Source organism: Nerophis ophidion, linkage group LG28 (genome assembly GCF_033978795.1).
Source record: "Nerophis ophidion isolate RoL-2023_Sa linkage group LG28, RoL_Noph_v1.0, whole genome shotgun sequence".
NCBI lineage: Eukaryota > Metazoa > Chordata > Actinopteri > Syngnathiformes > Syngnathidae > Nerophis > Nerophis ophidion.
This window is the reverse complement of record NC_084638.1, coordinates 15,459,414-15,482,337: the sequence shown is the minus strand read 5'-3', so window position 1 is coordinate 15,482,337 and position 22,924 is coordinate 15,459,414. Positions and strand designations below refer to the sequence as shown.

At 40.6% G+C, this 22,924-nt stretch overlaps 3 protein-coding genes and 3 non-coding genes across 6 annotated transcripts in view; 3 read left to right on the top strand and 3 right to left on the bottom strand.

Moving 5' to 3' along the window:
* LOC133545329 (oocyte zinc finger protein XlCOF6.1-like) overlaps positions 1 to 22,924 on the top strand; it is a 95,073-nt gene that overhangs the window by 10,284 nt on the left and 61,865 nt on the right. The window lies entirely within an intron of this gene.
* On the bottom strand, positions 3,716 to 3,787 carry trnah-gug (transfer RNA histidin (anticodon GUG)). The gene has a single exon. It is a non-coding gene; the product is annotated as a tRNA-His (tRNA).
* Positions 6,612 to 6,684, top strand: trnak-uuu (transfer RNA lysine (anticodon UUU)). The gene has a single exon. It is a non-coding gene; the product is annotated as a tRNA-Lys (tRNA).
* trnaf-gaa (transfer RNA phenylalanine (anticodon GAA)) lies at positions 7,297 to 7,369 on the bottom strand. The gene has a single exon. It is a non-coding gene; the product is annotated as a tRNA-Phe (tRNA).
* On the bottom strand, positions 10,547 to 18,495 carry LOC133545351 (zinc finger protein 892-like). Its single transcript, XM_061890843.1, has 3 exons — positions 18,369 to 18,495; positions 15,802 to 16,024; positions 10,547 to 12,236 (listed from the first exon to the last, which is right to left on the bottom strand). Exons 2-3 carry the CDS (start codon positions 16,022 to 16,024, stop codon positions 11,197 to 11,199), a joined length of 1,263 nt encoding a protein of 420 aa, XP_061746827.1. The 5' UTR covers positions 18,369 to 18,495; the 3' UTR covers positions 10,547 to 11,196.
* LOC133545334 (gastrula zinc finger protein XlCGF57.1-like) overlaps positions 18,570 to 22,924 on the top strand; it is a 28,684-nt gene continuing 24,329 nt past the window's right edge. The window contains exon 1 of the mRNA XM_061890815.1: positions 18,570 to 18,813. The gene's annotated coding sequence lies outside the window, so the exon portion shown is untranslated. The remainder of the gene's footprint in view (positions 18,814 to 22,924) is intronic.

The window sequence follows — 22,924 nt, the reverse complement described above, 5'->3', positions numbered from 1 at the left end:
GGAAGGTGTGGAGCGCAGCATGAATATGGACAATGTGGAAGTCATGAACAGATCAAGTGTTGTAACTGTGGGGGAATCACACAGCATATTATCAGCTGTGTCATTAGGAAACAGAAGTACAGCAAATAAGAGGAGCATATGTAATAAACTGTACAGAACGGAAGATGGTCACTCGACTCATATATTTCCGTGCCCGTTCACACTTTCCACTCGGAGCCGCTGACCGCATCGTCTTCTGTTTACTTCCGTAACAGGAACTAAAGCGCCACAAACCACACTGCAGCAGTGCCCCCCAGTGGACGGAGGACGCCACCACTCAACTCCAATGCTCCCTAGCTTTTACTGACTGGGCCATTTTCGATGTTAGTCTGAATGGCAGAATCTCTGTCTTTACAAACTACATCAAATTCTGCATCAGCTTTACAAAACCAACCAAAACATTAAATATCGATCCCAACTCCAAACCATGGATTACTCCACAAATAAAACAGAGCCTGAGGGAAAAACATAAATCCTTCAGACAACAGGACTGGGCCAGCCTCAAGGCAACAAATAGGAATTTAAAAAATCAGGTACTTAGAGCAAAACTGATGGACAAAATCAAACTGGAAACCGAATTCAGCAAGCAGGCCTTTCAGAAGGTGAAAACCCTACAGGATGCGGACCAAAAACATCATGCACCGTCAGTGACCCAGAAACCCTCTCTAAAGACCTGAACACGTTGTTTACCCATTTTGATAATTTGGACTTCTCACCAGAGTGCCAGGACCTGCTGAGAGCCCTCCTACCACCAGAACCCAAGGAACAGGCCCCCTTCAAAGAGGAGAAAGTATGGCGCCAGCTGAGCCGCTGCAAGCCAGGCAAGGCACCAGGGCCTTTTGACATTCAAGCCAGTGTGATCAGGGACTGTGCCATGGAGCTCTCCCCCATCCTACACTCTCTCTTCTGTCAATGCTACCAGACTGCAACAATACCTACACTGTGGCAAACTGCAACCATCATCCCAGTACCGAATAAATCCAGACCCACAGCACTCAACCATTACCGCCCCATAGCCCTTACAGTATATCTATGATTATGAAGTGCCTGGAGAAACTGCTGCTGTACATCATCCTTCCAGTTGTCACCCCACACCTGGACCCCCTCCAATTTGCTTACAGGGCCAGTAGGGGCACAGAGGATGCTGTGGCCTGCCTGCTGCATCTCCTCCTCCAGCAGCTGAACTCCCATCCCGTACTATACGTTGCATCTCACCTCCTGTTATTACTGCACCAAAGCATTGTTCACATCCTTCTGTACTGTTCCACATTTTTTTCACTATGCTTTCTGTAACCAACCGGACCAAACCCACAAACATAGCAGCTAATATCATCGGCCTACCCACACCCAACATCTCAGATCTAAACCACAGGTCCATCATTCGACTGGCAAACACAATAGTCCAGGATATCACTCATCCACTACACTAATACTTCATCCCACTACAATCAAGGTGCAGGTACAGAACTATCAAATTCCGAAGGGCCCGCCTCGGGAAAAGCCTTATCCTTGCAGGCATAGCCTCCCTAAACACGCAGGCCTGGCCGACCTGTCTGACAAGCCTGTAAATCTGTTGGTCATGTATGATGTCTTTTTGTTATTTTTGTTTGTGATGTGTGATGTGGGTTATTTGGAAGTATGTTCAGACAAACAATAAAGAATCAAAATAATGTCTTATGTCTTGAGGTTGACACATAATAGGAACCTTAACAGCTGTATGAATCTGGAAGTAAAGGGAAAGGTCCAGAAGAAAGTTAAGGGCAATCACATGGCTGACAAGCCATACCAGCAGTTCTGAGGGATGATTCTAAATCTAGAGACCCAGGCTGCAGGGAGACCATTTTTGTATTGTAAGAGCCACAGAAGGCTTCTTAGTGAAAACAACTGGTTAAGAAGAACACAGGGTTGTGCTGAAACCCTGGGTCGTACCAGGGACCTTCAGATCTTCAGTCTGACACTCTCCCAACTGAGATATTCCAGCCAGTCCAATTCTTTTCGGGTTAACTTTTTTAAATGTAACCTAAGTCTGCCCTGTTGGTACCTTTTAAAGGGGAACATTATCACCAGACCTATGTAAGCGTCAATATATACCTTGATGGTGCAGAAAAAAGACCATCTATTTTTTTAACCGATTTCCGAACTCTAAATGGGTGAATTTTGGCGAATTAAACGCCTTTCTGTTTATCGCGCTGGAGGCGATGACGTCAGAATGTGACGTCGCCGAGGTAATACACCCGCCATTTTCATTTTCAACACATTACGAACACCGGGTCTCAGCTCTGTTATTTTCCGTTTTTTTGACTATTTTTTGGTGCCTTGGAGACATCATGCCTCGACGGTGTGTTGTCGGAGGGTGTAACAAAACTAACAGGGAGGGATTCAAGTTGCACCACTGGCCCGAAGATGCGAAAGTGTCTGCCGCCAGACCCCCATTGAATGTGCTGGAGTGTCTCCACATTTTACCGGCGATGCTAAAGCAGACATGGCACAGAGATGTATGGATAACCTGCAAATACATTTGCAACGATAGTCAACGAAATCACAAAGGTGAGTTTTGTTGATGTTGACTGCCAGCTAATCGGTGCTAACATGCTACGATAATCGATGCCAACATGCTATTTACCGGCGGTGCTAAAGCAGACATGGCACAGAGATGTATGGATAACCTGTAGATGCATTTGCAACTATATTACGTTTCCTTCCACCCACATTTAATGCGAAAAAAACACTTACCAATCGACGGATTTAAGTTGCTCCAATGTCAAAAGATGCGAAAATCCTGGTCGTTTGGTCCGCACATTTTCCCGGCGATGCTAGCGCAGCTATTCGGCCATGCTATGGCTATGAATAGCGTAAATAGCTATTCGCTCAATAGCTTCAGTTTCTTCTTCAATACCTTCATACTCCAACCATCTGTTAAAATACATGCGTAATCTGTTGAATCGCTTAAATCGCTGAAATCCGACTTTGAATTCGAGCTAATGTCACTATATCTTGCTGTGGTATTCCCATTGTTTGTTTACATTGGCAGCACTGTATGACGTCACAGGGAAATGGCCAGTGTCTTCGCAGAGAGCGAAAATAAGGCACTTTAAAGCTTTATTTAGGGATATTCCGAGACCGGTAAAATTTTGAAAAAAACTTCAAAAAATACAACAAGCCACTGGGAACTGATTTTTATTGTTTTTAACCCTTTTGAAATTGTGATAATGTTCCCCTTTAAGGGCTGGAAGGAAACCTTTCCATGGGGATCTCAGAGCCTAGTATTGGTTAGCAGAACAGGTACTTGAATCCCGGAAGCTCAAAAAGACTGTCTATGCTCCATGACTGAGCATATTAGGGTCCCTAAAATATGAAGCGAAATACTTCTGAAGAATGTTTTACTACCAAGAATGTTATGATTATTACAAATATTTAGCAGATTAATGTTGTTTAAAACAAAGACAATAAACTGTTGATTGATTGACTGAGCTTATAATGCAATTTTACCAAGGGATAAACTAACAGCACAAAGCACACATCAGTCATATTAAATCATGCATCAAAACTAATACTGTAATGACACATAATAGATATTTTGAGTACTTGGTTGGTTTCACATCTTGTTCAACTACTTACCATAGGGAACAAAATACCTATTTTTCAAAAATCATAGCAGTTTGAAGAAAGGGTAAAGTGCCGTGACCCGGATTTGAACCGGGGTTGCTGCGGCCACAACACAGAGTACTAACCACTATACGATCACGGCTGTAGTAACATCTCTTGATTGATAATGGCTTTGCTCTCCTGATGTCTAATGTTAAATTATTTAAATTGGTTAAAATCTAATTAACTATTGGACAGAGTTGCAGACATTTGTAATAACATGCAATAATTGAAGAACCAGCTTCTACAGTACACAAGAGATGCTAAAAAACTAACTTTGTGCTGTAATTGGGCAGACAAAAGCTGGAATTGGATTTGATAGGTGTTTGAAAAGACGGATCCAGTTACGTGATTGGCCACAGAAAGATGAACTCAGCCCGGTGAGAGGTTTAGGAGAAGTTTGGCTGGCGGCGGAACAAAAGAGTTTGTATTCACACTGTGAAGGTTTAAAAGCATTACCTGAAACTCCAATTATTAGACAGTGTAACTGAATGAAAAAGTAATGTTGAATCTTTTGCTGTAGGTGTGTTGGATGCACCTTCAAGTCACACTGAGCCCAGCTTCATTACTCTCAGTTTCAAGTTATTTAAGGGTCAGTTCAAGACCAAACATTGGCTTAAGGGACAATACACCATTAAACAATGTAAGGGTTGTCTAAATTAAAAAAACGCGACCCGATTCCAGATAAGCGGTTGAAGATGGATGGATGGAAAGGTGTGTGACAACTGATGTTAGGATTCCAATAGCAAGGTTGGCAGGTCAGGGACACCATTTCAGTAGTGTAAGAGCCCATCCATCCATGCATTTTCTACCGCTTATTACCTTTGGGGTTGTAGGGGGTGCTGGTGCCCATCTCAGCTACAATCGGGCCGAAGGCGTACACCCTGGACAAGTCGCCACCTCATCGAGGGGCCAACACAGATAGACAGACAACATTCACACACTAGGGCCAATTTAGTGTTGCCAATTGACTTATCCCCAGGTGCATGTCTTTGGAGGTGGGAGGAAGCCGGAGTACCCGTAAGGAACCCATGCAGTCACGGGGAAAACATGCAAACTCCACACAGAAAGATTCTGAGCCCGGGATCGAACCCAGGACTATTCAGGACCTTCGTATTGTGAGGCAGACACAATAACCCCTCTGTCACCGTGCTGCCTAGTGTAAGGGCCACATGAGGCTTATTAGTAAAAAACACTGGTTAAAAAGAACACAGAGCTGTGCTGAAACCCTAAGTCTAACCAGGGACCTTCAGAGTTATGTTCTCCCAACTGAGCTATTTCAGCATTAAAAATCCCATTTGGGATCACTTTTTCAAATGGAACCAAGGTCTAACCTGGTGGTGACTTTTCAGGGCTGGAAGGACGCCTTTCCGTGGGGATCTCAGAGCCTAGTATTGGTCAGCAGAACAGGTACTTGAATTCCGGGAGCTCAAAAAGAATGTCTTACGCTCCATGTCTGAGCATTTCAGGGTCTCTAAAAAAATTCAGCAAAATGCTTCTTGCAAAATTCTGGGAAGATTCCAAAGTAAATCCAGCTAAGAGTTGGCAACTTTGGGAGAGAAACTTATTTTTTGGTCAAAACCTTCTTTGCTGATGACGATGTAAAACTGGCTTAACTGTCAATACTGAAGTTTGTGTTTAAGCAATTGGCAAGCTTGAGTTTGACAGTTCCCAGCTTGAACATCCTAATTATTTCACTTTCATCTGAGTTTGCCAATATGGTTATTCTATCAGATGTTGGGCAAAACAATATTGAACAGAGCCTGGGTAGCTCAGTCAGCAGAGCTTTAGACTTCTAGTCTGAGGGTCCAGGGTTCAAGTCCATGTTTAGGTGGCTGTTTTTAACGTATTTACATTTCTGCAAAGGCGTCCCTTTTGCCCCCCTGTAGCAATCCTGTATCCTGTATTTCATTTGAAAAACTTATTTGAGCTGATGCTTCCATTATTACAAACAATTACATGTGTGCAGATGAATTACATGAATTTTAAAGTGTGGGTCTCATGAGACTCTTTGATAGCTCAGTTGGTAGAGTGGGGACTGTAGTTGTACGTACGAAAATACTTAGGGAGCTGGTTCAAATCCACCTTGAAGTAATGCCAATTGTATTTGTATGTAATGTCATTCAAAACACAATAAAATAAGGTCTGACATCCTGAGGACGTCCGTTCAAAACCATTACAGCTACAGTAGGACCTTGGCCTCTATGGATACCTCAATCAATCAATCAATGTTTATTTATATAGCCCTAAATCACAAGTGTCTCAAAGGGCTGCACAAACCACAGCGACATCCTCGGTGGAGCCCATATAAGGGCAGGGAAAAACTCTCACCCAGTGGGACTTCGGTGACAGTGACATTGATGACTATGAGAAACCTTGGCGAGGACCGCATATGTGGGCAACCCCCCCAAAACGCGTTATCTATTGCGCCACAAGCCCTATGTAAAGAGCAGTTTTACTGTAGTACAGCTTGTATATTGTACACATCTTACGCCAAAAGAACACACAGTTTACATTAGGCTTACTACCAAAACAGGGCTTTACTGACTGCTTCTGTTGGACTTTATGATCTAGTGACCTTCTATTTGTTGCAGCCTGGGCCTTTACCAGCTCTATCTGTTGCAGCTAGCCTCCACTAAAAATTTAAGCAAAATATGTCTGGCAAAATTCTGGGGAGCATCCAAGTTGAATCCAGCTCAGAGTTGGCAACTTCGGGAGAAGAGCTTCTTTTTCGGTCAAAACCTTCTTTGTTGATGATGATGTAAAACTGGCCTAACTGTCAAAAATGAGCTTTGGATTCAAGCAATTAGCGACCTTGAGCTTTGACAGTTCCCAGCTTGTCACTGAACATGCTGACTAATTCACCTTCACCTGAGATTGACAATATTGTTGTTCTCTCAGATGTTGGGAAAAACAGCTCTGAAAGGGCCTGGGTAGCTCAGTCGGCAGAGCATCAGACTTTTAATCTGAGGGTCCAGGGTTCAAGTCCCTGTTCAGGCAACTGATACTTACCTCCTCACATTTCTCCAAAGACATCCTTTTGCCCCACTGCAGCAGTCATTGTAACCTTTATTTCAACTGTATTTATAGTTTTCAACAGCGATTGTTTTTTCTCTATTTCATTTAAAAATCTGAAATGCCAAAACAACCCTCACATCCACTTTAGCTCTGGTGGGAGAGCATTAAAATGTGATTATCCGAAGGTTCAACAGCTATACCTTAAACATAAATTGTTAGACAGTGTATCTGTAAGAAAGTTGTGGTTAATCTTTTGCTGTAGGTGTGTTGGATGCACCCTCACATCACACTGAACCCAGCTTTATTACTCTAAGTTTTAAGTTATACATTCAAAAAAATACCCCTAAGGCAAAGAAATTTGTGTTTGAAACAGCCCAATGTAAGGGTCAGTTAAAGACCAAACATTGGCTTTAGGAACGATACACCGTTAAACCACGTAACGGTTGTCCAAATTGAAAATGGAGGAAAGGTTTGTTACAACTGATGCTAGGATTCCACCAGCAAGGCTGGCAGGTCAGGGAGACCATTTCAATATTGTAAGAGCCACAGAAGGCTTATTAGAAATAAGAATTGATTGAGAAGTTCACAGAGTTGTGCTGAAACCCGGGGTCGAGCCAGGTACCTTAAGAGCTTCAGTCTAACGCTCTCCCAATTGAGCTATTTCAGCTTAATGGATGCTTTATGGGTTCACATTACCAAATGTAACCAAGGTCTGCCCTATTGGTGACTTTTCAGGGGTGGAAGGAGGCCTTTCCAAGGGGGTCTCAAAGCCTAGTCTAAAGAATGTCTTAAACTCCATGACTGAGTATTTCAGGGTCTCTAAAAAATGTACCAAAATGCTTCTGAAGAATGTTTTACTACTGAGAATGTCATGATTATTGCAAACGTTCGGCAGATTTTTCAGAAATTTTCAAAAGTTCTTAGGGGGCTAATAATTAAGTCTTCAGGTGTAAAAGAACTATGCTTAAAAAAAGTTTAAACGGTAAAGTGCCATGAACCGGATTTGAACCGGGGTTGCTGCGGCCACAACACAGAGTACTAACCACTATACGATCATGGCTGTACTTACCCTCCCTGATTGATAATGTGTTTGATCCCCTGATGTCTAATGTTAAACAATCTAGTAAAGCGACATTCTGTTTGAACAACATCATGGAACTGAATCTCATTCAGTGTGCTAATACCTAATGTTATGGGAACATTTCTGTCTCATCCAACAAATAAAGTCAATGGACGTCCTCCTTCATCCAGGTCATTGTATTCTCAGGCCATGAAATGGATTGTTCAGTTTGTCCTAGATGACGTTTCGCTCCTTATACAAGCAGGCTTCATGTTGGCATGGCTTGTCAGTCATTAAAGTGGCCTACATGTTTTTGTAGACCTCTCCCTTCATTCCATATATTCATACAGCTGTTGTGGTGGTGTTAACATACAAGTCATTGTCCAAGAGTCTCTTTAAAACCTGAGTTACATGGACTTGGTGAGTGTCACTGTCAGGTGAATAAATCAATATATCATCAAGGTAGAAATTCACAAAATGGTCCAGGAAGTCTCTTAGAACTTCAGTGATAATGGCTTGGAACACCGCGGGAGCATTGGTGAGTCCAAAGGGCATGACCCTGTATTCATAGTGTCCGCTGTGTGTGTTGAATCCGGTCTTCCACTCGTCTCCCTCTCTAATTCAAACCAGATGGTAAGCGTTGCGTAAACCCAGTTTGGTGAATATTTTGACCTGTTGGAGATGGTTGAAGACAGAAGACATGAGGGGAAGAGGGTAACGTTTCTTGACGGTAATGTCATTCAGTGGGCTGTAATTAATGCAGGGTTTTAACGACCCGTCTTTCTTATTCACAAGAAGTACTGTGCTTCTGCTGGCGATGATGACGGGCGAATCAAGCCAGCTTCTTGGGATGCCGATATGTAATCGTTCAAGGCAGCCCATTCTGGACCAGAGACGGAGTACAGACGCCCCTTGGGAATAGTGGCACTGGGAAGCAGGTCGATGGCACAGTCGTGGGATTGGTGGGGCGGAAGTGACAAGGCTTTTGTCCTGCTGAAGACTTGTCACAGGTGGTGATAACAAGAAGGAACAGACTTCAGGTCCGGAAATTTAAAGCCTGTGGCAGGATTGGCAGAAAAAAGATTAATTTCCTTGACACGTTTTCCCTGGACGGTAGAAAAAACACAGTTCTTGGTGCATTCCCTTCCCCATTCTCTGATCTTCCCTGTTTTCCAGTTAACCCAATGATTATGCTCGTACAGCCATGGATGCCCCAAGATCAGAGAATGGGAGGGTGAAGTAGTTAAGTACGGACAAATCTTTTCCTGATGGCAGTCAATGTTCATTTGGACAGGTTAACTGATGTGTGAGATAGTGAAAAGTTCCTTACCGTTGAAAGACCTCACCCTAATGGGTTTAGCTAGCGGTTCTGACTTGAGTCCAAGTCTCTTAGCTAAACCCCAGTCCATCAGACTCTCGTCTTCCCCAGAGTCTATTAAACTCTAGATCTGTGGCCGTGAGATGCGTTATCGTGACCTTAGTGAGAGTGCGTGGCATCTGAGGTACCTTCCTCATACATCCCCTCACTATCCCCTTCCATCTCCATACAGTCAGAAATCAGTTAATGTTCAACCGCCAAAAAGATTTAAACACTCTCACTGTCAGCCACTGCTCCTTGGTTCACTTCCGCTTCCGATCCTACTCTGTTCTTCCAGGTTTTGGTTTTTCCTCCTTCTTCTTCTTCTTCTTTCTATTTCCAGCAGACTAGTAGAACATCTTAGGGGTATTGCTGCCCTCCACAGGCTCTTAACAGAATGTCCACCATCAGTACTATGGCCCACACTACAGACTTGGACGCAAACAGGACAGAAAGTAAAAAGCAGCACAAAAAAAATATTTATGCATTCTTTCCAACGGCCACTGGGTGGCAGCAGAGGCTCCATGTATTACCTGAAGAAACATTTGACTTCTGACCTTTCCACATTATTTATCTCATCTCTACTGCTGGAGTTCAGCTCACTGAGGATGTAAGCTCTGTTTTGGTGTTTTAATTATCTTTAATTGTTCATAAACAGGCTAAAAACAAACCATTATTATCATTACTTCCTCGTTTTTTTACTCTCTACTAATTAAATCAATTCTAACACAAAAACATTCAGGATGTTCATACAAACAATATTACACATCCCCAGTTGTACCACTTTATTGTGGTTTTAATATCATACATTATTACATTGAATATTCACAGGTTTATAACAGTGCTGAAAATGTTAATTTCCCCTCGGGGATTAATAAAGTAGTTCTGATTCTGATAATTTCATCACTCTCATAAGGCCTTTAAGGCTGAATATGTTTGTTTTTTTTACCATAACTCAGCTTCACAATGTTGGAATATTGACTGCTGTTTTTAATATTCTTCTATTGTTTAGAGTATTACACTTTACTCTTTTTCTTTGCTCAAATGAACAGGATGAAAGTGTCTTTAATTGTCACTACTGAGTGTAACTATGTATAATTATGTATATAGTAATCTTCCATTCTTCACCTTCATTACCGCTTGATTTAACTCTCATCTTATTTTATCCAGAGAGAACTTGACCATAAAAAAGTTGGCTGCACATCAATAAACTGGCATTAAACATTAATGGAACTAAATATATCATATTTGGAGGTTTTAAACATGTAAGACACAAATTATGATTGATAATATTGAAATGAAAGAAATAAAGGTAAAAAAGCTGGACACTAAATAAATCATATAAAGAAAACATTAAAAATGGAGTGCAATATAAAATTGAATAAAATACATACTTACAAATATAAACTACAATTATTTTACCCAACTTTAGTTGAAGCATACATTCTTTATTGTATAAAGGTCTGGGGACATACATATAAAACAATCACAAAACAATATTCATATTACAAAAGAAAGTAATAAAGACAATTAAAATAATGGATTATACAGACCCAACAAATGAATAATAAAGTCACACATTTCAAAAGTAAATGATCTTGTATAAAAGAGAACTGCTGAGATGATGTATAAAGTAAATAATAATATGCTTCCAGAAGTGGTCCAGAAGATGTTTCAGATGTGAACCAGTAAATATGAACTAAGAGGGATTTATGTGTACTCAAAAGTAAAGGTATGTGTTCATACCTTTGCTTTTGAGATGTTGTTAGAAAGTCAAAGTTAAAGTCTTGACAGTTTATTTCAAATCCTGCATCTTCATTTGCTGCTGCTGTTCTCACCAGCACACTTGTGTTTCTTACACTGGTACTTACAAGAGAATCTTTCACCACACACACTGCAACTCAACACTTTCTCACATGTGTGTGTTCTCATGTGCACTGTACAAGATTGTCGGGGACAAAAGCTTTTGTTGCAGCTTGAACAGGAGTATGTTTGTTTTGCCAGAGTGCTCTATCATGTGTAATTTTAATTGTCGTCTTTCTATATAACTTTTGCCACATATTGAACATATAAACAGTTATTCTCCAGTGTGTGTTTTCTTGTGTACTTTTAAACTTTGATTTGTTACAAAACTTTTACCACATTCTGAGCAGGAAAAAGGTTTTTCTCCAGTGTGTATTCTCATGTGTGTATTGAAATGTGATCTTTGAGTAAAATCTTTACCGCAGATTGAACATGAAAAATGCTTTTCTCCAGTGTGTGTTCTCATGTGTCTTTTCAAATTTTGCCTTTGAGTAAAATTTTTACCGCAGATTGAACATGAAAAAGGCTTTTCTCCAGTGTGTGTTCTCATGTGTACTTTTAAATTGCCAATCAATACAAAACTTTTACCACATTCTGAGCAGGAAAAAGGTTTTTCTCCAGTGTGTATTCTCATGTGTGTATTGAAATGTGATCTTTGAGTAAAATCTTTACCGCAGATTGAACATGAATAAGGTTTTTCTCCAGTGTGTATTCTCATGTGTGCCTTGAAATGGCCCCTTTGAGTAAAATCGTTACCGCAGATTGAACATGAAAATGTTTTTTCTCCAGTGTGTGTTCTCATGTGTCTTACCAGATGACAATGGTATTTAAATGTTTTGTCACAGTGGGAACATGTGAAGTGAGTGTTGTCAGTGTGACATGTCTTATCATCTTTAGAGTCTTCATCATCAGTGTCAGGAGAGTGTGACGTTGTGTCCTCACTATCTGATAGTGGAGCTAAGAGCTTGTCTGCTTGTGATCCTCCACAGTGGTCTCCATCAGCTTCCGTTGTCATGTGTTGGGTTGAGCTGCTGCTTGGAGGCTCCGCCTCTCTCATCTCCTCACTTTCACCTTTGACCTCATCATCTTCACTCTTCACAATCACAGGGAACTTCTCCAACCATTCTTGACTGATGCTGTGTTCCTCCTCTTCCTCTTTAAAATGGGAGGTCAGTGGGTTATTTTCTTCCCTTTGCATTTGCAATGTATGTGGCGCCTCTTCTTCCTCCTTAATGTGGAAGGGCTGTGGCTCCTCCTTGTCCATCTTGACGCTCCACTTCTGTTGCTCAGAGAGAAGATGTTCTGCACAGACGTCTGCAAGACACAAGAAGAAACACATGCTCAAGAGGAGTCCATCTTTTTTCAGTCACGTGTTAGATTGATAAGATTTTACCAATTCAGATTTCCTTTGAAATTCTGCCTTACAATTCAGTTATTTGTGGACTCACTTTTGCTTTCAAATTCGGTAAAAAGGAGAAGAAACAGGTCGATTAGCACCAACAGTGAGGTCTTAAGAGGCCCAGACCTTACGGTTACCCCATGGGGTGCCAGAGGGCCCTAAGGACAATATTCTGCTCTGAAAATATCTGTAAAATAAAAATATTTTTGGCTATAAATTAACAACACACTACACGTTATTTTTTGGTATTTCACAGAACTTTCCTACAGAAGGTATTTTCTTTGTCCATGTGATGTCAGATGAAACTCAAATTGAGCTGTTTGGCCACAATACCCAGCAACATGTTTGGAGGAGAAAAGGTGAGGCCTTTAATCCCAGGAACACCATTCCCACCGTCAAGCATGGTGGTCTTCGTATTATGCTCTGGGCCTGTTTTTCTGCCAATGGAACTGGTGCTTTAAATGGGACAATGAAAAAGGAGGATTACCTCCAAATTCTTCAGGACAAGATTAAATAATCAGCCCGGTTGGGTCTTGGGCGCAGTTGGGTGTTCCAAAAGGACAATGACCCCAAACTAGAGATGTTCAATAATATCGGACTGCCGATATTATCGGCCGATAAATGCTTTAAAATGTAATATCGGAAATTATCGGTATCGGTTTAAAAAATGATCGGTATCGGTTTCAAAAAGCAAAATGTATGACTTTTTAAAACACCACTGTGTACACGGACGTAGGGAGAAGTGCAGAGCGCCAATAAACCTGAAAGGCACTGCCTTTGCGTGCCGGCCCAATCACATGATATCTACGGCTTTTCACACACACAAGTGAATGCAATCATACTTGGTCAACAGCCATACAGGTCACACTGAGGGTGGCCGTATAAACAACTTTAACACTGTCAGAAATATGCGCCACACTGTGAACCCACAACAAACAAGAATGACAAATATTTCGGGAGAACATCCGCACCGTAACACAACATAAACACAACAGAACAAATACCCAGAAGCCCTTGCAGCACTAACTCTTCCGAAACGCTACAATATACACCCCCTGAATTACGGTTTTAGAATGGCCTTCACGAAGTCCTGTCATAAACGTATGGATAATGCTAAAGAAACAAGTCCATGTCAGAAAACCAGAAGCTTGTGGATGGCTACCAAAAGTGCCTAATTGCAGTGAAACTTGCCAAGGGACATGTAAGCAAATATTAACATTGCTGTATGTATACTTTTGACCCAGCACATTTGCTCACATTTTCAGTAGACCCATAATACATTCATAAAAGAAGCAAACTTCTGTGAAGAGGTGGTGTCTTGTCCGCCCGAATGCAGCTGAGATACATTCATAGCGCTTCCAACGAGATCCCGTTTTTTAACAGGAAAAGGAGAATGCATTATCTGCACCATTTAATTTTTTTCAAAAAACTTTCCACTGTGTTCGTTATAAAGTTACACAACTTTTCACGTTATCCCACGCTTGTGCTACAGCACTCATCTCATTGTGCAACATGTCAATGTTTGAAGTGGAACTAAACGTGATCTCTGAAAGGGGTACACGTTATTTCCAAAGCAGGGCCCCCATCCACATATACAATACTAGAACATATCTAATGAAAACCAACATTATTTTGTTATTTTAGTTATAAGTGGGCCATAGCACCTATTAGGGTTGTACGGTATACCGGTACTAGTATAGTACCGCGATACTAATGAATCATGTTCGGTACTATACTGTTCTCTGAAACGTAACCCCTGCTCCCGTGTCAAAGTCACGTCGTGACATTGCTGGTTTACGAGCAGACGAGCATGTTCGGCAGCACACAATCACAGAGTACTTACAAGCAAACACATTGTGTAGACAGAAAAGGTACAACGGACGCATTTTGGTTTGAAAACTGACAATAAAGGTGAAGTTATAACACTGAAACACCCTCAGGAAGAGGTGCTTTAAGACATGGCTAGCTAGCTAGCGGATAATGTCCATCCGCCGTCGGCAGTGTTTTAGCGACTTCTAAATCACTAATCCTCGCCTCCATGGCAACAAATAAAGTACGTTTCTTACATTTAACATTATCACTGGAGGACCAGGAACAGCTAAACATGCTTCACTACACCCCATAGCTCACCGGCATCAAAATGTAAACAAACGCCACGTATTTAGCCGATACTACTATGATTACGTCGATATTTTTTGGTATCACAACATCTTCTTTCATTTTTTTTAAAAAGTATATTATGTTTGAAAACCCAGGAAATATGTCCCTGAACACATGAGGACTTTGAAGATGACAAATGTATGAACCTGTAACTACTTGGTATCGTATTGATACCCAAACTTGTGGTATCATCCAAAAACTAAAGTAAAGTATCAAACAACAGAAGAATAAGTAATTATTACATTTTAACAGAAGTGTAGACAGAACATGTTAAAAGAAAAAGTAAGCGAATATTAACAGTAAATGAACAAGTAGATAAATAATTCATTTTCTACCACTTGTCCTTAATAATGTTGACAAAATAATAGGTGTATAAATGAGACAATATGTTACTGCATATGTCAGCAGACTAATTAGGAGTCTTTGTTTGTTTACTTACTACTAAAAGACAAGATGTCTAGTATGTTCACTATTTTATTTAAGGACTTAACTGCATTAAGAAACATATGTTTAATGTACCCTAAGTTTTTTTGTTAAAATAAAGCCAATAATGCAATTTTTTGGTCCCCTTTATTTTGAAAAGTACCAAAATAATTCTAGTACCGGTACCAAAATATTGGTATGGTTTCAACACTACCACCTATATTTGACTATAGTCTAATGGAAATGACTGCTGTCTGATAATCACATTAATAACCAGTGTTGGCGTTAACTCACTTTTTATGTATTTTTACGCATTGAAATCAAAAAGGACGTGCATTTCCGTAAGTCCACGCGTCCCTGGGATGCAGAGTTTTTTTTAACCGACCTGCCTTCTTTGGGTCAAAACTCCAGTTTGCCTGTTTTTTTAATTGATTATCGCTTTCCGCCGGTTTTTTGTTTTGTTTATTGTGACGGTGCATTCTTATCACGCCGTCACTTGAGGAACGGCACGTCAGCGGGAGCAAGCGCCCTGTCGGTTGGTAGAGTAGCCGTGCCAGCGACTTGAGGGTTCCAAGTTCGATCCCCGCTTCCACCATCCTAGTCACTGCCGTTGTGTCCTTGGGCAAGACACTTTACCCACCTGCTCCCAGTGACACCCACACTTGTTTAAATGTCACTTAGATATTGGGTTTCACTATGTAAAAGCGCTTTGAGTCACTTGAGAAAAGCGCTATATAAATATAATTATTTTCGCTGATTCACACAATTGATGAGCATCCATTTTTAAATGGTGGTGTTAAAAAGCAAGTATACCTCCATATTTAGTCATAAGTGTGGCCCCCGGATGAACATGTGTCACAAACATTGTATTAGATGATATGTGGATGTTGTGCTTACTTGGACTGTGATGAAGCTGTGAGGACTCAGGTGGTTTGTCTTCATGCTCTTCAATCTTCACAGAGACAACAGTCAGTGGAAACTTGCTGAGATCCGCCTCCTCCTGCCTTGGAAGAAACTCTTCCTCCTGAGTAACCCAGAGATCCTCCTTTTCTTTTTTAAAGTGGGGGGGCTGTGGATCCTCCTGATGCTGAAGGGGACGTTCTTCTTGACGAGCTTTCATCTGTTGGACGTCCGCAAGACAACACAAACAAACTTCAGCTCGGACGTGTCAAATATTTTTTAGTCTATCAAATATAATATTTTCCAAGTGGACTGACACCACTTCGGGGTGATGTTCTTCTACACATGGAATAATCATCAGTTATTGATTATTATAAATTGTGTAATTGATCTTGTTTTCTGCATTTACATTAATTTTTGATAAAAAGGAACAACTTATAGAAAACCTCCTGCTGGGATTTTAATACAGTCATGACTGCATGAAGTCAGTCCGCACAAATAAAAGTTTCATTGTGCTGCAGCATCAAGTGACGCCAACTCGCTCCTCCCACTACCAACCTACCAGCCAACCTTGACGTGCACCTCCTAAATAGTCCCACCTCACGTCAACGGTGACCAGGACTGCAGAGCTGTGACAAGTTGGCTTTACTTTTATGCCCGATATCCTCTCCTTGTTCTTCCTTCTACGAAAGCAAAATTTTTAACCCGACAGAAAACAAACAGAAGTGCAGCGAAGCACGTGTAACAAGTGCCAGCGGGTGTGGCCGTGCGAGAGTATGTTGGTTGAACCTCACTCACACCTTAGGAAATTAGGTGGCGTCAGAATATATATACACTATATTGCCAAAAAGTATTTGGCCAACTATCCAAATGATGAGAATCAGGTGTTCTAATCACTTATAAAATCAAGCACTTAGGCATGGAGACTGTTTCTACAAACATTTTGTGAAAGAATGGCCCGCTCTCAGTGATTTCCAGCGTGGAACAGTCATAGGATGCCGCCTGTGCAACAAATCCAGTCGTAAAATTCCCATGCTCCTAAATATTCCAAAGTCAACTGTCGGCTTTATTATAAGAAAAGTGAAGAGTTTGGGAACAACAGCAACTCAGCCACCAAGTGGTAGGCCATATAAACGGACAGAGAGGGGTCAGCGGATGCTGAAACGAATGCTGTGCAAAGACTTTCTGCACAGTCAGTTGCTACAGGGCTCCAAACTTCATGTGACCTTCCAGTTAGCCCACGTACAGTAGGCAGAGAGCTTCATGGAACGGCTTTCCATGGCCGGGCAGCTCAATCTAAGCCATACATCACCAAGTCCAATGCAAAGCGTGGGATGCAGTGGTGTAAAGCATGTCTCCACTGCTCTAGAGTCCTGTGTCGACATGCCTTCTCTGGACTGATGAGTCACGCTTTTTCCATCTGGCAATCTGATTGACCAGTCTGGGTTGGAGGTTGCCAGGAGAACGCTACATTTCCGACGGCAATGTGCAGAGTGTGAAATTTGGTGGGGGAGGAATTGTGCTGTGGGGTTGGTTTTTCCGGAGTGTTTGAAGTTCCTTTGAAATTTGAATGCGCCAGGATACCAAAACATGTTGGACAATTCCTTGGGATGGCACTTCAAGTTCATATGTGAGTAAAGGTAGGTGGCCAAATACTTTTGGCAATATATATATATATTAGAGTATTTGGGTACCTCATGCTTTGATTACAAATTAAATATTGATGCATGTTCAATTTGTGTGCAGTATACTAAAGCCATTTTTATTATTTAACATTTATTTCAATAAATATTTATTTTATGTCTAACTGAATGATCATTAATTGCTTACAATTCTGCAAATAGCGTATTCGTAATAACAAGCATCAGTTGATTTAATTTCCATGATATGTCTGCCCGAATGCAGCTGAGATAGACTCCAGCACCACCCCGCAACCCCAAAAAGGGACAAGCGGAAAAACAACGGAAGTGGTTTGTGCAGCCCTTTGAGACACTAGTGATTTAGGGCTATATAAGTAAACATTGATTGATTGATTGATAGGTAGATGTCATCAGGGTAATAGAAGTGCGTGCGAACAACATAATTTGTATTGATTGCTAATAAAGTTAGCACCAGCACAAAGTAGACTACTGCAATGTGTGTGTAATACATTATATTACACTGTCATAATAATCCATCCATCCATTTCTACCGCTTATTCCTTTTGGGTTAATAATCATTTATCCTGTAAACTCTCTTTGAGTGCACTAAAAAGCGCTATAGCAAATAAAATGTATTATTTTTTATTATTATTGTTATAATAACATGTGATTTATTCCAGACTTAAATTACGAGACGTTCGTTCCTTTTTAGTAACAAATATTTAATGATGTTAAGCGTGAGTGTAATATACGACAAAAAAGTCAATATAATTCACATAGAGAACATATAAAATACACTCCTTAAAAAACGCTAACATTTGCTACAAAGGCCTGCTAGCGGGTTAACCAACGCTAGCACGTTAGCTTCGAACAACATATCAGGTAGATAAGATAAATAATATAAAAATATATAATTTATATTACCTCATAAGCCGCGTGTAGAAGAGAGGAGTGGAATATATTCTTCCTATTGTTACACCAGCAACTCTTAAATGGGACTTTTGTTGGTCTGTGGCCGGGCGAGGGGAAGTGTGCACCACTCACTATTGTCCCAGTGAAACACGTGTTTGGCCAACATTTCTTCTGCAGTTGAGAACACCTCGATGACGTCACACAGGAGGAATAACAAAACAAGATGGCGTCTGGCGGAGAATACGTTGTTTTGGTTCTTATGGTTTCTAGGTCTTAATTACAACGTACATGTGCACATGTGTGTCGTTTAACAGAGTAAACGTCTTTATTAATTGTTTGTATGTGGATACATTAGTCTGTGTGCACTTTGACGTGCTAGCCTAGCCTGCCTGTTTAGCTTGTTAGCTGCTAACAAACAGAGGCGGAAGTGATCGACACAAAAAAGCAGAGATCCAATGTAAGTGTTTTTTTTAATACACGTTTTAAATACACACTGTAAATATATATGTAATGTAGAAACATTATTAATAACATATCATATTTACATATCTTGCTCATTTTAAGCATACAATGTCTGCTCTCACTGGGATGCTGACTGATGGGATGTTCATATCTTCCCGTTTAGATGAAAAATTAATCCTCAAAAAGGGTTTGTGCAAAAGAGCGTATTTTTGTGTCTTTCTTGCCATCTCCAGGTCTAAGTTGGATGTCAAAGTTTACCAAGTTCTCGGTTTTTGTCCATGACCTTCTCCTATATAAGTGAGAAGCATGATTTATAATCAAGAATTAGCTTTCAACATCTTAGAGGCGAGAAAGCAGCTCAGTATGTCAATATAGCAGCATAAGCTAGTTACTTCTGTGATCAATGCACCGCTAAAAGTAGGTCCTTAACGTTAGCGCTTAAAATAACAATTTTGCCAATACTTGGTTAATATTCAGGTCACAAAATGTAAATAGAGTATTGTTGGCAGTTTTTGGATGGTTATTTGAAGGACTTTGTGGGTCTAATAGAGGAGCTCCCATTGACTCCAATGTTAGCTGATTTTTGTTCACGTGTATTTACTAATTAGAATTCATAACAATTTAAAACATATGTCTTGTATAAGGATTGTGAATGATAGGCAACATTTTTGAAAAAAATGCAGTTTCCTTTGAATTGGTCAGATAAGTAAATAGTCCTTAAATTAAAGATGAAAAACAATTGAGGTTGCTTATAGATATTATCCACAATGAAGTTACAGCAAATTTCATGTTCAATCTGTGGTAAATATTTTACTCCAAAGCCCAATTTCAAAGCACACATGAGAACACACACTGGAGAAAAAATATTTTCATGTTCAATCTGCGGTAAAGATTTTACTCGAAGGGACCATTTCAAAACACACATGAGAAAACACACTGGCGAAAAACCTTTTTTCCTGCTCAGAATGTGGTAAAAGTTTTGTAATAAATCAAACTTTAAAGGTACACATGAGAACACAGACTGGCGAAAACCCTTTTTCATGTTCAATCTGCGGTAAAGATTTTACTCAAAAGCACAATTTCAAAACAAACATGAGAACACACACTGGAGAAAACATTTTTTTATGTTGAATCTGCGGTAAAGACTTTACTTGAAGATACCGTTTCAAAACACACATGTGAATACATACTGGAGAAACACATTTTTTCTGCTCAGAATCTGGAAAAAGTTTTGTAACAAATCAAAATTTAAAAGTACACATGAGAACACGCCCCGGAGGAAAACCTTTACAATGTTCAGTATGTGGTAAAAGTTATATAAAAAGACGGCAATTAAAGTTACACATGAGAATGCACCCCGGTGAAAAAACATACTCCTGTTCAAGCTGCAACAAAAGCTTTCGTCGCCAACAATCTTGTACAGCACACATGAGAACACACACAGGAGAGAAAGTTTTGAGTTGCAGTGTGTGTGGTGAAAGATTCTCTTCTAAGTACCAGTGTAAGAAACACAAGTGTGCTGGTGAGAACAGCAGCAGCAAATGAAGATGCGGGATTTGAAATAAACTGTCACAACTTTAACTTTGACTTTCTAACAACATCAGCACATATAACATGTGCTGATGTTGTGTGTGTAACACAATCTTGTTATTATGATTCTAACATTTATAGATTAGACACTTCAGATTAGTGCTTTTATTTCAGTCAAGTACATGAGTTAATATACACATTTGTGTACTTTAAAATGAACTGAACAATTTGACTGAAAGGGTAAGAATAAACAGTACATAAAATATGTCACATACAGTAAACATTGTATGTGTAGATATTCATAATTCACTTTTATACTTATTCATAATAGTGTTTTATATATGTTTTTGAAACAATGAAGTGTTACATATTTTATTTTCTAGTTGTAGATGATTCCATTGATGAACTCCTTTATATGATGTACATATTTGTTTTACATGTGGTCATACCTTTCCTTTTGAGTACACATAAATCCCTCTTAGTTCATATGTACTGGTTCACATCTGAAACATCTTCTGGACCACTTCAGGAAGCATATTATTTTTTACTTTATACATCATTTGAGCAGTTGTCTTTTATACAAGATCATTTACTTTTAAAATGTGTGACTTTATGAATCATTTGCTGGTTGTCTATAATCCATTCTATTAATTATCTTTATTAGTGGGCTTCACGGTGGCAGAGGGGTTAGTGCATCTGCCTCACAATATGAAGGTCCTGCAGTCCTGGGTTCGAATCCAGGCTCGGGATCTTTCTGTGTGGAGTTTGCATGTTCTCCCCGTGAATGCGTGGGTTCCCTCCGGGTACTCCGGCTTCCTCCCACTTCCAAAGACATGCACCTGGGGATAGGTTGATTGGCAACACTAAATTGGCCCTAGTGTGTGAATGTGAGTGTGAATGTTGTCTGTCTATCTGTGTTGGCCCTGCGATGAGGTGGCGACTTGTCCAGGGTGTAAACCGCCTTCCGCCCGATTGTAACTGAGATAGGCGCCAGCGCCCCCCGCGACCCCGAAATGGAATAAGCGGTAGAAAATGGATGGATGGATGGATCTTTATTAGTCTCTTTTGTAATATGATGATTGTTTTATATGTATGTCCCCATACCTTTATGCAATAAACAATGTATGCTTCAACTGAAGTTGGGTACAATAATCGTAGTTAATATTTGTATTTTTTTTTTTTTTAATATTTTCTTTATGAGACTTACATGCAGTGTCCAGTTTACTTCATCATCAATCAATCAATGTTCGTTTATATAGCCCTAAATCACTAGTGTCTCAAAGGGCTGCACAAACCACAACACAAACCACCACGACATCCTCGGTAGGTCCACATAAGGGCAAGGAAAACTCACACCCAGTGGGACGTCGATGACAAAGATGACTATGAGAACCTTTGGGCAAGCCCCCCCCCCCCCTTTTAGGGGACCGAAAGCAATGGATGTCGAGCGTGTCTAACATGATACTGTGAAAAGTTCAGTCCATAGTGGATCCAACACAGCCGCGAGAGTCCAGTCCAAAGTGGATCCAACACAGTAGCGAGAGTCCCGTCCACAGCGGAGCCAGCAGGAAACCATCCCAAGCGGAGGCGGATCAGCAGCGCAGAGATGTCCCCAGCAGATACACAGGCGAGCGGTCCATCGTGGGTCCCGACTCCAGACGAGTGGTCCATCCTGGGTCCCGACTCTGGACAGCCAGAACTTCATCCATGGACATCGGATCGGACCCCCTCCACAAGGCAGAGTGGGACATAGGAGAAAAAGAAAACAAACGGCAGATCAACTGGTCCAAAAAGGGAGTCCATTTGAAGGCTAGAGTATACAAATGAGTTTTAAGGTGAGACTTAAATGCTTCTACTGAGGTGGCATCTCGAACTGTTACCGGGAGGGTATTCCAGAGTACTGGAGCCCGAACGGAAAACGCTCTACAGCCCGCAGACTTTTTTTGGGCTCTTGGAATCACTAATAAGCCAGAGTCCTTTTAACGCAGATTTCTTGCAGGGACATATGGTACAATACAATTGGTAAGATAGGCTGGAGCTAGACCATGTAGTATTTTATACGTAAATAGTAAAACCTTAAAGTCACATCTTAATTGCACAGGAAGCCAGTGCAGGTGAGCCAGTACAGGCGTAATGTGATCAAACTTTCTTGTTCTTGTCAAAAGTCTAGCAGCCGCATTTTGTACCAACTGTAATCTTTTAATGCTAGACATGGGGAGACCCGAAAATAATACGTTACAGTAGTCGAGACGAGACGCAACAAACGCATGGATAATGATCTCAGCGTCTTTAGTGGACAGAATGGAGCGAATTTTAGCGATATTACGGAGATGAAAGAAGGCCATTTTAGTAATGCTTTTAATTTGTGACTCAAAGGAGAGAGTTGGGTCGAAGATAATACCCGGATTCTTTACAGAGTTGCATTGTTTAAAGTAGTATTATTAAATAGAGGTCTTAATTTCATTAAGACACGCCTCCAGCTGACTACAATCCGGCGTGTTGGTCAGCTTTAGGGGCATGTAGAGTTGGTTGTCATCAGCATAACAGTGAAAGCTAACACCGTATTTGCGTATGAT